Here is a 14,660-nt window from a genome sequence, read left to right as displayed (position 1 = left end):
ATCGCAAAAAAAACAAAAACTTGCGGAACTTTTTTTGTGACGACGAAGAACTGTCAACAAACTTGCCGAAAGTGTCATGGATATTTGGGCAAATTGTCGAAAATATAGAACACCCCTGATGTTGATTACGTCTTGAGTCATACGAGATGTGTGGGTTGTTTTTTAATTGAGTGTATAGAGTGAGGGTGTGTAAGTACTGGGCTGCGGTTTTGACGGGATGTAACCTTTTTCTTTTTCGTTTATTTGGTGTTTAACGTCGTTTTCAACCACGAAGGTTATATCGCGACGGGGAAAGGGGGAGATGTGATACAGATAGAGCCACTTGTCAATTGTTTCTTGTTCACAAAAGCACCAATCACAAATTTGCTCCAGGGGCTTGCAACGTAGTACAATATATTACCTTACTGGGAGAATGCAAGTTTCCAGTACAAAGGACTTGACATTTCTTACATACTGCTTGACTAAAATCTTTACAAAAATGGACTATATTCTATACAAGAAACACTTAACAAGGGTAAAAGGAGAAACAGAATCCGTTAGTCGCCTCTTACGACATGCTGGGGAGCATCGGGTAAATTCTTCCCCCTAACCCGCGGGGGGTGATGTAACATTTGTGTACGAGCCAACCGTTGATAACCTCACCCACGGCAGGGCTTCCCATAGAGCGCTTCCCTGCGTCCTATACGCACTAGAAGCAGAAATCACGTACTAGAAATTCATAGAGGGGGTCCCGGGACGCACTAGACCTACACAGAGCGGGTCCCGGGACGCACTCAACTTCCTCTGTCGTGCGTCCCGTATACTCTTTTCAGACTTTAGTCGTCAGCTAAGCCAAAGTGCAAACACAAATTATCCCATTTTCACGCGGGAACAAAGTGTTCGTGTGTGTTGCATTAGACTTGGTATAGTTGAAGTGTCCTCCTCAAATATTCTGGTAATAAAAAAACCCAGTTCATATCACATTATTCGCGATCACAATGCGTAATATGTAAATAGGGGGTTTGGAGACCCGGGACTCCTGGGACCCTCTAAAACTCTGCTAAGGGGGTCCATGTACCGTCTGAACATTAAAAGTGGGGGTCCCGGGACCCCCTAGGACGGGCATTCGTGGGGAGCCCTGACCCACGGTCACTTTGTTGTTTAGATTTTGAATTGAATTGAATTGAATTTCAATCAGTTTCATACAATCACCTGAAATATATTTCTTTCCTGTTGTGTGTCTGTGTATACAGAACCGTTCCCAGAGTACGCTATCGTCATCATCGTCTTGGGGTCGCTGCTGCTCGTCGTCCTCATTATCACTTTCTTCGTCTACAGGTTTGTACGCACGCACGCACGCACGCGCACACATGAACACATGCAAGCACACACACACACACACACGCACGCAAGCGCTTATGCCCATGCACGAACTCACGCATTAGCGTACGTACACACACACACACACGCACACACACACGCACACACACACGCATACTCACACACACACACACACACACACACACACACACACACACACACGCACGCACACACACACACGCATACTCACACACACACACATAACACACACACACACACACACACACACAAACGCACGCACACACACTCTGTCTGTGTAAATCCTCGTTTCCATTTTTTCTTGAAGTAAACAGTCGCTCTTACTCAGAAATAAATTAAATAAACCACCATTAGAGATTACATTAAAAAAAATATATATATATATAACAATTGCAGACACCTACGCCTCGAGGCGGAGCTAGCGGCCATGAACTGGCGAGTGCGGTGGGATGACATTTTGTGTGGCAACCCCACCAAGAATCCACAGCTTGGGGACAACAGGGTAAGTTTAATTTGGATACCGTGCTGTGTGCAAACACTCGTGCGTGAAACTGGCTGGACTCGAGGCAAAGCAGCAGGTATTCTTTTTTTTCTTTTTTTCTTTTTCTTTTTTTCACATTTTTAACCACGTTTTGAATACATTACAACAAAAACATACAGATATCAGATCTGTTTTAAAGGAAAAGTCCAAGGTTTTGAAGTAGCTCCAAAAACTTGAAAATCGAATGCCAAATGTTACAAACATCTCGGGAAAAATATTTAAAAAATTGAAAAAAAAATGTTGTTGTTGTAGTTGAAGATTTATTTGTGCGGGGCCAACCAAGACAAGCCAGCTGGGGTCAAGGTGTGGTCACGTGGTTTTTGGTTCACTGTGACGTCCGGTTCACTGTGACGTCACACGTTTTTGTGTTGATTCTACCAGCGTGATTTCCATACAGAAAAGTCACCACTGTATGCCCGAAAAGAATGTCTCGGTGGAGTGCAGCCGCAATCTGCAACAACTCCTCAGTGTCCCCAAGCTTTACCTAGCACATGTGCCCTCATAACAATCCGAGTCTCTTGTGGAAATGGAAGAGGTTTGTGCAGCACACACGTGCAGATTTCAAAGTGTCGGGCACTTTCTGAACACAGATTTCGCCATTTTTCTGCAGCACAAGTTGGTGTTTCATCTGAAATTAATTATGTGGCCACTGGCAGTGTTTTTCCTTCATACAAGTACGTCCGGACACGGCAGTATTGCGCGAGGCTGGTACAGTCGACGAGCCATCGAAACTCCGTGGTGACGAACAGCGGACAATCTCACCAGAAGGAATGCGTTGAAGGTCAGAGCACATGCTTTTATATTCATGCATACAAGTAAACATTGTTTTGATACGCAGTGAATACGAATTGGTGCCTTAACAGTGTGTCTGGGTTCGGCTGATATCGCTGGAATACAGATGCGCCACAGGCTAGATCTATAGATTTATAGAACGGTCTGAGCTAAGACAATGCGTGTGCCAAGTAATCTTTTCAGTCGCAAACTACCCCCTGATGTCAATTCATGACATTGGCAGTGTTTGCTGGAATCAAAAATTACTATTGTCACCAGATCTAAGCTTTTGGTGTTTGTACTACTCATAAGGCGTACTAGATACGGGAACAGTAAGAATTGTGCAGAGAATGTTCTGCATTGACTGAGATCATGCAAACCCAGTGTAATTGCTACAACATTGATACACACAGGATAACATCTAGACGACTTCCAGAGGGTGTCTAAATGTTCAGTGTACTGTAGGCCCTATACATCAGAAGCATACGTTCGAATTGATTTATAATCACACTCATTGTCTCTCTTCTTTTACTTCCAGAGGTAAAAGAACTTTCACTATCGCTCACGGCCACTGATCAGAACAGGCCACTTGACATTGACACCATCCAGATTTTCCTGTTGACCAGTCCTGCTGTTCCTGTTACTGCTATCCAGAATCACCACAGGAGAAGACCAATGTGCGATTCGTTGCAAGATTTGTGTTTTGATTTGAAGATCAGTGCCTTATTCTAACTTTGCAAAAAAAGAGATACAGTGTCTTTGGCAGATACCATCCAAATGATACAATTTAGAACAAAGTCAAAGTTCATTTCTGTGCTGAGTGAGATGTGGATTGAATTTCTTTCATAACTCACGTTTCGTCAACCTGCAAATTTATATCTATAGAAGTAGTCTCAGATAAAGTTAAGTATGTTTCCGAATAATAAAAAAAAAGGAAAGGAAGAGTAGCTTCTGAAATGTTTAATTATTGACAAAACAAAACATTCAGGAGTATGTTGACCAAATGGTATTTATAGTAGACAGCACGAGTTGCATGTCAAAGAAGTTTAACCTCAAGCAGTACATTTGAAAGAGCAATTAACATAAGGTGTATATTTTTGAAAGGTATGTTCCACTGTAAGACGAGAGGGAGGGTATCTTAGTCAGACTCATTCAACATTCATACCAATGCACATCACCTCAAACACTTAGTTCTTGAGTCAAATTTATTGGCTTTATTCACGCTGTCATTTGTTGTCCGGGTGCTGGTTGCCTGAAGTATGAATAAAAAAACAAGAAAGGTAAGTTGTTGGAACGTTTGTTATTGACAAAACAACAGGTTACAGTCACAGATATTTCGAATCAGCCGTCTTTTAAGTGCACAGACAAACACATATTAATTAAATTTAAAAAGAAGACTTAGCTCGCAAAAGGTGCTACCGCTTGGGGAGAAGACACAAGCGAGGCTGGGTCGAAATATCTGTGACTGTATCGTATTGTTTTGTCAATAAAAAAAACAAGAAGGGCAAAGCCCATACGACTCACATGCTTGACCTTGACCTTTACATGACCTTGACCTTCAGGGTCAAGGTCAAATAACTAAACCTAGCAATGACATCATACACTAAGAACTGCTTTACACATTTTTCCTACCAAAATACATGTGACCTTCAGGTCATCCAAGGTCATGCAACACAAAGCTGTTAATTCAAGACATAGGAAGTACAATGGTGCTTATTGGCTCTTTCTACCATGAGATATGGTCACTTTTAGTGGTTCACTACCTTATTTTGGTCACATTTCATAAGGGTCAAAGTGACCTTGACCTTGATCATATGTGACCAAATGTGTCTCATGATGAAAGCATAACATGTGCCCCACATAATTTTTAAGTTTGAAACAGTTATCTTCCATAGTTCAGGGTCAAGGTCACTTCAAAATATGTATACAATCCAACTTTGAAGAGCTCCTGTGACCTTGACCTTGAAGCAAGGTAAACCAAACTGGTATCAAAAGATGGGGCTTACTTTGCCCTATATATCACATATAGGTGAGGTATTCAATCTCAAAAACTTCAGAGAAAATGGGAAAAATGGGAAAAATAGCTGTTTTTTAGACAACATTTATGGCCCCTGCGACCTTGACCTTGAAGCAAGGTCAAGATGCTATGTATGTTTTTTGGGGCCTTGTCATCATACACCATCTTGCCAAATTTGGTACTGATAGACTGAATAGTGTCCAAGAAATATCCAACGTTAAAGTTTTCCGGACGTCCGGACGGACGGACGGACGACTCGGGTGAGTACATAGACTCACTTTTGCTTCGCATGTGAGTCAAAAACGTTCCAACAACTTATCTTTCTTGTTTTTGACTCACAGCAGACCTGTGCACATTTACGGTTTCTCCGTAATTTCTCCGATTTTTATATGCAGAATACGGTGCTACGGATTTTTAATTGAAATTCCGATGTTTTACTCGACAACAAATGTTGTAGATGTGCACAGGTCTGCATAGATGTCTTGTTTGGCACGATCAGCGTATTCACGACTTTCCGACCTTGACATTGTAGTTAGGGTCATGTGGGCGTCGGCATCATTGTCCAATCAGAAATAATCAATGATCATCTCCAAAGTGTGTTCCGGTCCGAAAAAAGGTTGGTAAAAAGAAAAAGAGAACGTGGTTTGACAACTAAAGGGCATTTTGACCGGCTCGCACTCCAGCATCGTTCCCGTTATTCTCAAGACAACCTGGAGATCGACTAAAATCGTCTTCTCCGACACTTGCAAGAACTTCACGAAAGAAGAGCTTGCAAAGCTAAAATCTGCCCACTACTCCACTGTGCAGGCGAGGAAACGCCAGGCTGCTGCTGTCAAAAAAGCTGCTGTCAAACAGTCCAGTGATGAATGAATGTCGGAATGACAGACCAAAGACATTTACAGAACAAATGTTACAACAGTGATGATGTTTCACCTTGGCTTGTTAATAAATAGTAATTCCTATTCTACTGCGTCATAGTGTTTCAGTTTGTGTGCTTTGTGAGCAGAATTATGTCTTGAACTGTCCTTACAGCTTACTACTGAAACATTTTAAAAACTACTGAAATTTGGTTTGTTTACTACTGATAAGCGTTTTGAGTGTGCACAGGTCTGCTCACATGCGAAGCAAAAGTGAGTCTATGTACTCACCCGAGTCGTCCGTCCGTCCGTCCCCCCCGTCCGTCCGTCCGGCCGTCCGTCCGGCCGTCCGTCCGTCCGGAAAACTTTAACGTTGGATATTTCTTGGACACTATTCAGTCTATCAGTACCAAATTTGGCAAGATGGTGTATGATGACAAGGCCGCAAAAAACATACATAGCATCTTGACCTTGCTTCAAGGTCAAGGTCGCAGGGGCCATAAATGTTGTCTAAAAAACAGCTATTTTTCCCATTTTCTCTGAAGTTTTTGAGATTTAATACCTCATCTATATATGATATATAGGGCAAAGTAAGCCCCATCTTTTGATACCAGTTTGGTTTACCTTGCTTCAAGGTCAAGGTCACAGGAGCTCTTCAAAGTTGGATTGTATACATATTTTGAAGTGACCTTGACCCTGAACTATGGAAGATAACTGTTTCAAACTTAAAAATTATGTGGGGCACATGTTATGCTTTCATCATGAGACACATTTGGTCACATATGATCAAGGTCAAGGTCACGTTGACCCTTATGAAATGTGACCAAACTAAGGTAGTGAACCACTAAAAGTGACCATATCTCATGGTAGAAAGAGCCAATAAGCACCATTGTACTTCCTATGTCTTGAATTAACAGCTTTGTGTTGCATGACCTTGGATGACCTTGACCTTGGGTCAAGGTCACATGTATTTTGGTAGGAAAAATGTGTAAAGCAGTTCTTAGTGTATGATGTCATTGCTAGGTTTAGCTGAAGGTCAAGGTCATGTAAAGGTCAAGGTCAAGCATGTGAGTCGTATGGGCTTTGCCCTTCTTGTTTTATTTTGAATTTTGGAACGTTGGCAGTCTCTTTGTTTTTGGATTTGCCTGAAGTATTTGGGTTTTTTAGAAAATATATCGCGATTTACACATTTTCCTTCCTATAGTTTGTCAAAAGTATAGCGAATTTAATTTGTATTTACTTAAGGCCAGACTTTTTTTCTTGATAAATATTTCTTCATAAAGACTACTTGAAATGAACAAAATGTTTCCCCCTTTCAAGGCCTCCGAGCAAGTTTTTGAAAAATGCAGGTCGGTCTGTTGTCATCTGTGCCTGGTGCCACCCATACTGTCCCTGCCACCAGGCATTCTCAACAATCGAACTGTCTATACAGGCTTAGCGGCACAGTCCTTCCTCAAAACAAGTATGCTCACTATATCAGATCTGCCAAGGCTCAGTTTACACAGGACAAATTATCTCTCGACTTACCTTGAACACATACATGTACCAAAAATCAACACCCTGACTGCTTTTTGGATCTGAAATTAATTTTTTTTAGGAATGAATTACACGTGTGGCGTTTACAAATAGATTCATACACAATCTACATTCACACAGAAAGGCGTTACTAAGTTTTAAAACAAATAGACAATGCTTCATGTCCTTCAGGCTAAATATTTCCCCTTGTAAGGATAAGATATGGGTTATATGATCATTCGAGTTGTATGCCCTCACGGATTTTGATGAGATACACAAGTGTATGCGTGTTTTAGGTGGCATCAGCCATCAGCCATCTGCACTTATGGCATAACGACCGAGGTCTGTTAAGTGCCACTGTGGTAACACGGCTACCGTCTCTGGGTCTGCACATAAAGTTGACCCGTGTCGGTCCCGGTGTATCACGAAATGTTTAACTCCACGAAAAATATACTCCGGAGTAAAAATTTCGTATGAAATTCTTACTCCGAGTAAATTTTTCGTACGAGAAAAGAACTCCCCAAGGCACGAAAAAATTACTCCCTCCACGAAATTTTTACTCCCCATTTTTACATTTAGTCAAGTTTTGACTAAATGTTTTAACGTAGAGGGGGGAATCGAGACGAGGGTCGTGGTGTATGTGCGTGTGTGTGTGTGTCTGTCTGTGTGTGTGTGTGTGTGTGTGTAGAGCGATTCAGACTAAACTACTGGACCGATCTTTATGAAATTTGACATGAGAGTTCCTGGGTATGAAATCCCCGAAGGTTTTTTTCATTTTTGTGATAAATGTCTTTGATGACGTCATATCCGGCTTTTCGTGAAAGTTGAGGCGGCACTGTCACGCCCTCATTTTTCAACCAAATTGGTTGAAATTTTGGTCGGGTAATGTTCGACGAAGCCCGGACTTCGGTATTGCATTTCAGCGTGGTGGCTTAAAAATTAATTAATGACTTTGGTCACTAAAAATCTGAAAATCTGAAAATTGTAACAAAAATATGTTTTTTATAAAACGATCCAAATTTACGTTTATCTAATTTTCCATCATTTGCTGATTCCAAAAACATATAAATATGTTATATTCGGATTAAAAAAAAGCTCTGAAAATTAAATATATAAAAATTATTATCAAAATTAAATTGTCCAAATCAATTTAAAAACACTTTCATCTTATTCCTTGTCGGTTCCTGATTCCAAAAACATATAGATATGATATGTTTGGATTAAAAACACGCTCAGAAAGTTAAAACGAAGAGAGGTACAGAAAAGCGTGCTATCCTTCCCAGCGCAACTACTACCCCGCTCTTCTTGTCAATTTCACTGCCTATGCCGTGAGCGGTGGACTGACGATGCTACGAGTATACGGTCTTGCTGCGTTGCATTGCGTTCAGTTTCATTCTGTGAGTTCGACAGCTACTTGACTAAATATTGTATTTTCGCCTTACGCGACTTGTTTTTTTCTGTGTAAAAGCCTTTGCAGATCTGATATAGTTTGATATACCTGGTGGCAACGACAGCACGGGTGGCAAGACGTACTACAGTACAAATGACAAGAAGCCGACCTAAATATATAAAAAAAACATTGTTCTAAGGCCTTGGTGGGGTGGGGTGGCGGCGGGGGGGAACATTTTGTTTATTTCCAGTAGTCTTTATGAAGAAATAATTAACAAGAAGAAAGTATGGCATAAATTCGGTATACTTTTGACTGTTCTTATTCACATGTTAAAATATGTGCAGATCGCGAGTTACTTTCGAAAAAACATGTTTCAGGCATCCCGCAATCAGACAATATAGGCTGTGCTGACCGGCTCATGGACTAGCTGATGCGGCCCGGAGTACACAAACAGTCGAAAAATCTGGAACAAAGTTTTGGAGCATTTGAACCATGTACCGGACCACGTGACAGCCCAGTATCATTTCCCTACCATGCAGGAAGCTGTTCAACTAAAGATACTAAGGAAGCTGTTCAGCTAAAGATAATAGTTCAACGCAATCACACGATTGGTAGAAGTATGTTTGAGCTTGCTGTAGCTCAGGGAATTTGAACCCCACTCTTCATCCGTTTGGGAAATATTCCTGATGTTTCGACTGCACAGGCTGGGAAGGGTACCCTGATGCTTCTGCCGAGAAACCCCACTCGCTAGTATAGTAGACCAGCTGCCTGTAAGGGACGTATCTGTATTTCCTGCAAAGCAAGAAAGAATAAAACAGCAGCTTAGTTTGAGCTTTTCAGACATTCGAACCAGAGAAAACGTGCACGTGTTTGATTGGAGAGGGTGTCTGTGTGATGTAGGGCAGGTTTTCAAATTCATGCTGATTGTACCATGCATAGCTTTTGAAGAACTGTGTGATTTTTACATTTAGTCAAGTTTTGACTAAATGTTTTAACGTAGAGGGGGGAATCGAAACGAGGGTCGTGGTGTATGTGCGTGCGTGTGTGTGTGTGTGTGTGTGTGTGTGTGTGTGTGTGTGTGTGTCTGTGTGTGTGAGTGTGTGTCTGTGTGTGTGTGTAGAGCGATTCAGACTAAACTACTGGACCGATCTTTATGAAATTTGACATGAGAGTTCCTGGGTATGAAATCCCCGAAGGTTTTTTTCATTTTTTTGATAAATGTCTTTGATGACGTCATATCCGGCTTTTCGTGAAAGTTGAGGCGGCACTGTCACGCCCTCATTTTTCAACCAAATTGGTTGAAATTTTGATCAAGTAATGTTCGACAAAGCCCGGACTTCGGTATTGCATTTCAGCTTGGTGGCTTAAAAATTAATTAATGACTTTGGTCATTAAAAATCTGAAAATTGTAAAAAAAAACAAAAATTTTTTATAAAACGATCCAAATTTACGTTCATCTTATTCTCCATCATTTGCTGATTCCAAAAACATATAAATATGTTATATTTGGATTAAAAACAAGCTCTGAAAATTAAATATATAAAAATTATTATCAAAATTAAATTTTCGAAATCAATTTAAAAACACTTTCATCTTATTCCCTGTCGGCTCCTGATTCCAAAAACATATAGATATAATATGTTTGGATTAAAAACACGCTCAGAAAGTTAAAACGAAGAGAGGTACAGAAGAGCGTGCTATCCTTCTCAGCGCAACTACTCCCCCGCTCTTCTTGTCAATTTTACTGCCTTTGCCGTGAGCGGTGGACTGACGATGCTACGAGTATACGGTCTTGCTGCGTTGCATTGCGTTCAGTTTCATTCTGTGAGTTCGACAGCTACTTGACTAAATGTTGTATTTTCGCCTTACGCGACTTGTTATACTTTCTGGCACATCTTCCCTTGTTTTCAGATAGACTGAGAATCGAGATGAAGATGATGGTGTATGTATGTATGTATGTACGTATGTATGAAACAAAGCTTTGCTGATATGCATGTGTAAAACGTATCCGCAAAAACACCGAAAAGAGCTTCATGCAACTTCGCATTTAATTTTCAATTCTTCCAGAAGATATCCCCACACATTTCTTTTCCGTTTTTATTTTTATTTTTTATAAATGCCTTGTGGTGACCTCATTTTTCAATCAAATTGAAAAAAATTTGTTCAAGCAATCTTTGACCCAGTCTGGACTATGGAATTATATTTCAGCTTAAAAGTGTAAAAGTTGATTAATGAGTTTGTTCATTAAAATTCTCAAAATTCCAATTAAAATTGAAGTTTTAATTACAGAATCAAAAATGATTGCACTGTATTTCTTTATCATTTTCTGAATCGAAAATACAGATGTGTATGTTTTTTTCTGAAAATGTGTTTAGAACTAAAGAAAATATACCAGACATGTTTGAAAATATAAATGTGCTTTCCTCAGACTAGTTGGTGCCAATGTATATCAATTAAGGTATGTTATGATTTTGAGAATCTATGCCATGGAGAGCATTACAAAGATGATTTCTGTTAACTGCTGTATGGTCAGAAGTTACACACATTGGAGTAAGGAAAAAGCTCGTACGTAGATCAAATTTGTATAGAGATTTGTAAATACATTTTTTGGAAAAGTCTCTGGGTGTTCATTTGCATTGATTTTAGTGCAAACACATTTTAGCGCTTCCCAGTTGCAGTTGATTTCATATGTTTTTCATTAATTTGCTAGCAATCAGAATTATGTTTGTGCTTATAGTTTTAATGATATATGTTGTTTGTTTTTACCCCATGTGATATATGGACACATTGTTGTCAGTTTTAAATAAAGTAAATCTATCATAATGGAAATCTTCCGTTTTGTGTTGTGTTACTTACTCATGTCGAATCTCCCCTATTCCTGTTTGTACGCATAGTAGTTTCAAGGCAGTAGGATGTTCTGTGAGGCTGTCTATCTCCTCATCCAGGTTTTCCAGACATTCGAATTTAGATTCCTCTTGGAGTTACTGCACTGACACCTGAAGCAATATACACATGTCACTCTGTTACCATAGCAGAAAACTGACCTTGAGATTCTTAGGTATACACAGAACTTGCAGTGAATCACAGAAACAACACGAACAGTAGCATTAACAGTTTGAACATTCATGAATGAGAGTCAATAACCCGACTAGGTAGATTCAGGGTCCCACTGAGTGCATCTCACAGTCACAGGGTCGCTTTTCGCCACTTACCACACATTTTCAATGGGACTGAGGTTTTGTGACTACAGTTAAATAGAAGCAGCCTCCTGTCTGTTCGTGGTGTTTTAGAATGCCGATCTACGCACTGTCTTGTAGTGTGACTGTCTGATATTGCGAACCAGAAAAAAATTAATGAACAGAAAGTTGGAACTGCTGTAAACGTGTTTGCCCGGACAGTTCGGATTTCCTTCCAAAACGGCTCGCAATATCAGCGTTTCGCCACTGCTCAGAAAATCGTATGATTTTAGATCTAATTTGAGATCATAAATTATGTCTGCTCGTTTACAAAAACAAAAGGCGTTTATTTCCCTTTGAACGTTTCGCAACACTTCTCTAAGAAATATTTATTATTTACTGACACAGTTGTGTCTGCAAGAAAAAGGCTTTGCGCAATGTTACTTGCTGTCAACATGTTTTGTTGTGTAAGTGAAGAATTCCTAAGAATTGACAGAGGAGATGATAGTCGTGTGTGAACATCACTGTGGAAGCATTTATTCTAAACTGCGCAAAATTAACAAACAAAAGATATCTGTACTCACCGATACAAGAACAGCACAAGACAGTACGAATCATTCGCTGATGTAAGCTTCATCGGGAACAAACAAACACAAAAGGCAACAAAAAGCAGACGCAACACGGAACGAACAAGGTTTGAAAAGAATATGGAGGGGAAACACAAAAAAGGGAAGGAACTGCCTTTTGTGTTTGTTTGTTCCTAAACAGTCACAGGACGAAATCCTTGATTTGAGATGGGGGGGAAAAAAATACCACGAAGCCTGAACAAATACCATATAATCTTCACATGATTAATACAGATCTGTGGACGCACAGCAATTGATCTGTGAAAAACACACTTGACTTAGATCTAGCGGACTAGTGTAAACATCACAACAAAGAGAATCACATACCATTCCGTATTGCCGATTAAGCTGGCTCTGTTGCGAACAGTTCCTTGTGGTCTAGCCTCACCAGCATTTTGACAACGAAGAGGCTCAAACTGATACGGTATAACCCAAGGCTGGCTGAAAACCGGTCCGTACTCCACCGTGACTTGTCTTTCTCGCTGCTGGAGCCGGCCATGTTTGCTCTTCCAGCTGTGTGACGTAACACACGTATGTGCACAAGGTCATGAGCCAAGACTGCGCGCGCGGTGGAACGAAACAGAACAGCCAAAACACGTGTCAAAGTATATTTTTAGGGCTACTGTGTTCATTTTTGCACACGCAATTGTGGTTAATGAATTAAGAGTGTCAACATATCAAAAGTGACCCTAAACCTTGGACTTTTCCTTTAACAATAAGTATATGTAATTAACAATCTAAGATAACAATCAAGGCAACATACTTATATATAGCTATTCTGATGGACACGTGGGGGAATTCGGGGGCTGTGATTGGATGGTCTCACACATCCCTTTTCCGATCATCAAAGCATAACGCTACGAAAGTTGGCCATTTTTGCCGATATCCAAACGATATCGGCAATAACAAAGACGCATGGTTCCGGTTTCTTCCACGTGTATAAAGTACACGCATACCTCGCCAGGTTTGTTTCTGTCACTCTGTGACTAGTCGACAGACGATGCCATATGCTTTGTGTGTGTTTTTGTTGTTGCTTACTGTACATGACATACATTACGTGTAAAATCCAGTTCTTTAACAGGCAACAAACCTTGCAAATTTCCAGAAGCTGCAATCTGAAGCGACCTATCTCGGATTCTAGCAGACGATCTCTCCAATGTTTAACACAAAATCAGCAAACTCTCCTGTCACATAGAACGTCCATTGTATAGTGCAATGTTGAAATGAAGTTACCGGTCTGAAACATTTCGTCGTTTCTTCTGAGACAATCCTTGTTCTCTTATCATCTACAGATTTACCGCTGTCTTCACCACGCGAATTCCCAACAGAAGTCAGACTTTCGAACATACAATCTACGTAGGCAAGCATGATACGTCATGACGTCATATGATTCCTAACATATTGACGTAATGCTAAGCATCCGGTTATCTCGAGTTTTCTCCGTAACACATGTCCGTGGGTTTTTCAATGTTCGGTTATTTCCGTGGCTTCATGCGGAAAGGGAACCGTCGTCTGCAATCAACGACATGGACCATTCTGGTACTTGTCGCTGACAAAAACATGATTCTAACACAGAATTTAATGTCAGAATAGCTATATAAACGCTATTGTGTTTTCATCGTAGCAATAGGGTCCGATATTTAGACTCGAACAAGTATAATGCGACTCGTCTTCGACTCGTCGGCATTATACTTGTCTCGTCTAAATATCGGGCCCTATTGCTACGCTGAAAACACAATAGCTGTTAATATTGACCACACACACAAATTATTTAAAACAATTTCACGACAGTCGTCTATGTTAACATAAGCCCCCCCCCCCCCCCCCAAAAAAAAAAAGTCTGTTTACGGTATCCCGACCGACCCTATTTTTTCGCGCGACCCTAGACTTTTTTGGGGCATTTGGGGGAAGAAAAAAAAAGTCTTTGTTATTTGGCAAAATAACTTAAAAATATGTTTTTTGGGACCAAAAAATAAAAAATAAAAATAAAAATCCCGACCTACCGACCCTATTTTTGTTTTGCCTATGTTACCGTAAACAGACTTTTTTTTTGGGGGGGGGGGGGGGGGCTAAACAAGCTGCACACCAATACAGTATGAAAACAAAGGTACATAAAAACTCCATCTTTGTCTAAAAGTGAGTTCTTTGTCTGGCAGTCTGGTAGTCTGGCAGTCTGGCAGTCTGGCATTATATAATTCAATTCCATATCTTCGTTGCAGGACGCCGAGCAGGTATTTAATGGCCGTTGTTCAACGTGAATTGATGGCCGTTATATTTGTTTGTTGTACTCACCTGAACTACTAGGAGTGTTTTTTTATGATCTGTGTTATTTTGCCGTTCTTAGGCCAGACAGATTGATGTTGGGGTTCTCTAGGATATTATTTCAACTATAGCTTTCAAACTTTCCACATTTCTGAGGTATGATGACC

General features: G+C 40.4%; 1 protein-coding gene across 1 annotated transcript in view; it reads left to right on the top strand.

Annotated features, from left to right (window-relative positions):
• Nucleotides 1-1,204: 1,204 nt before the first annotated feature.
• Nucleotides 1,205-14,660, top strand: part of LOC138950614 (atrial natriuretic peptide receptor 2-like) — a 33,082-nt gene continuing 19,626 nt past the window's right edge. Inside the window, exons 1-2 of the mRNA XM_070322321.1 lie at nt 1,205-1,317; nt 1,735-1,840. Coding sequence (XP_070178422.1) covers nt 1,766-1,840 — 75 coding nt within the window. The 5' untranslated portion in view covers nt 1,205-1,317; nt 1,735-1,765. The remainder of the gene's footprint in view (nt 1,318-1,734; nt 1,841-14,660) is intronic.

This window comes from Littorina saxatilis, linkage group LG16, assembly GCF_037325665.1.
Source record: "Littorina saxatilis isolate snail1 linkage group LG16, US_GU_Lsax_2.0, whole genome shotgun sequence".
In the NCBI taxonomy this organism is placed as follows: Eukaryota; Metazoa; Mollusca; class Gastropoda; order Littorinimorpha; family Littorinidae; genus Littorina; species Littorina saxatilis.
The sequence above is the reverse complement of the archived record's forward strand: the minus strand, read 5'-3'. Positions and strand labels throughout refer to the sequence as shown.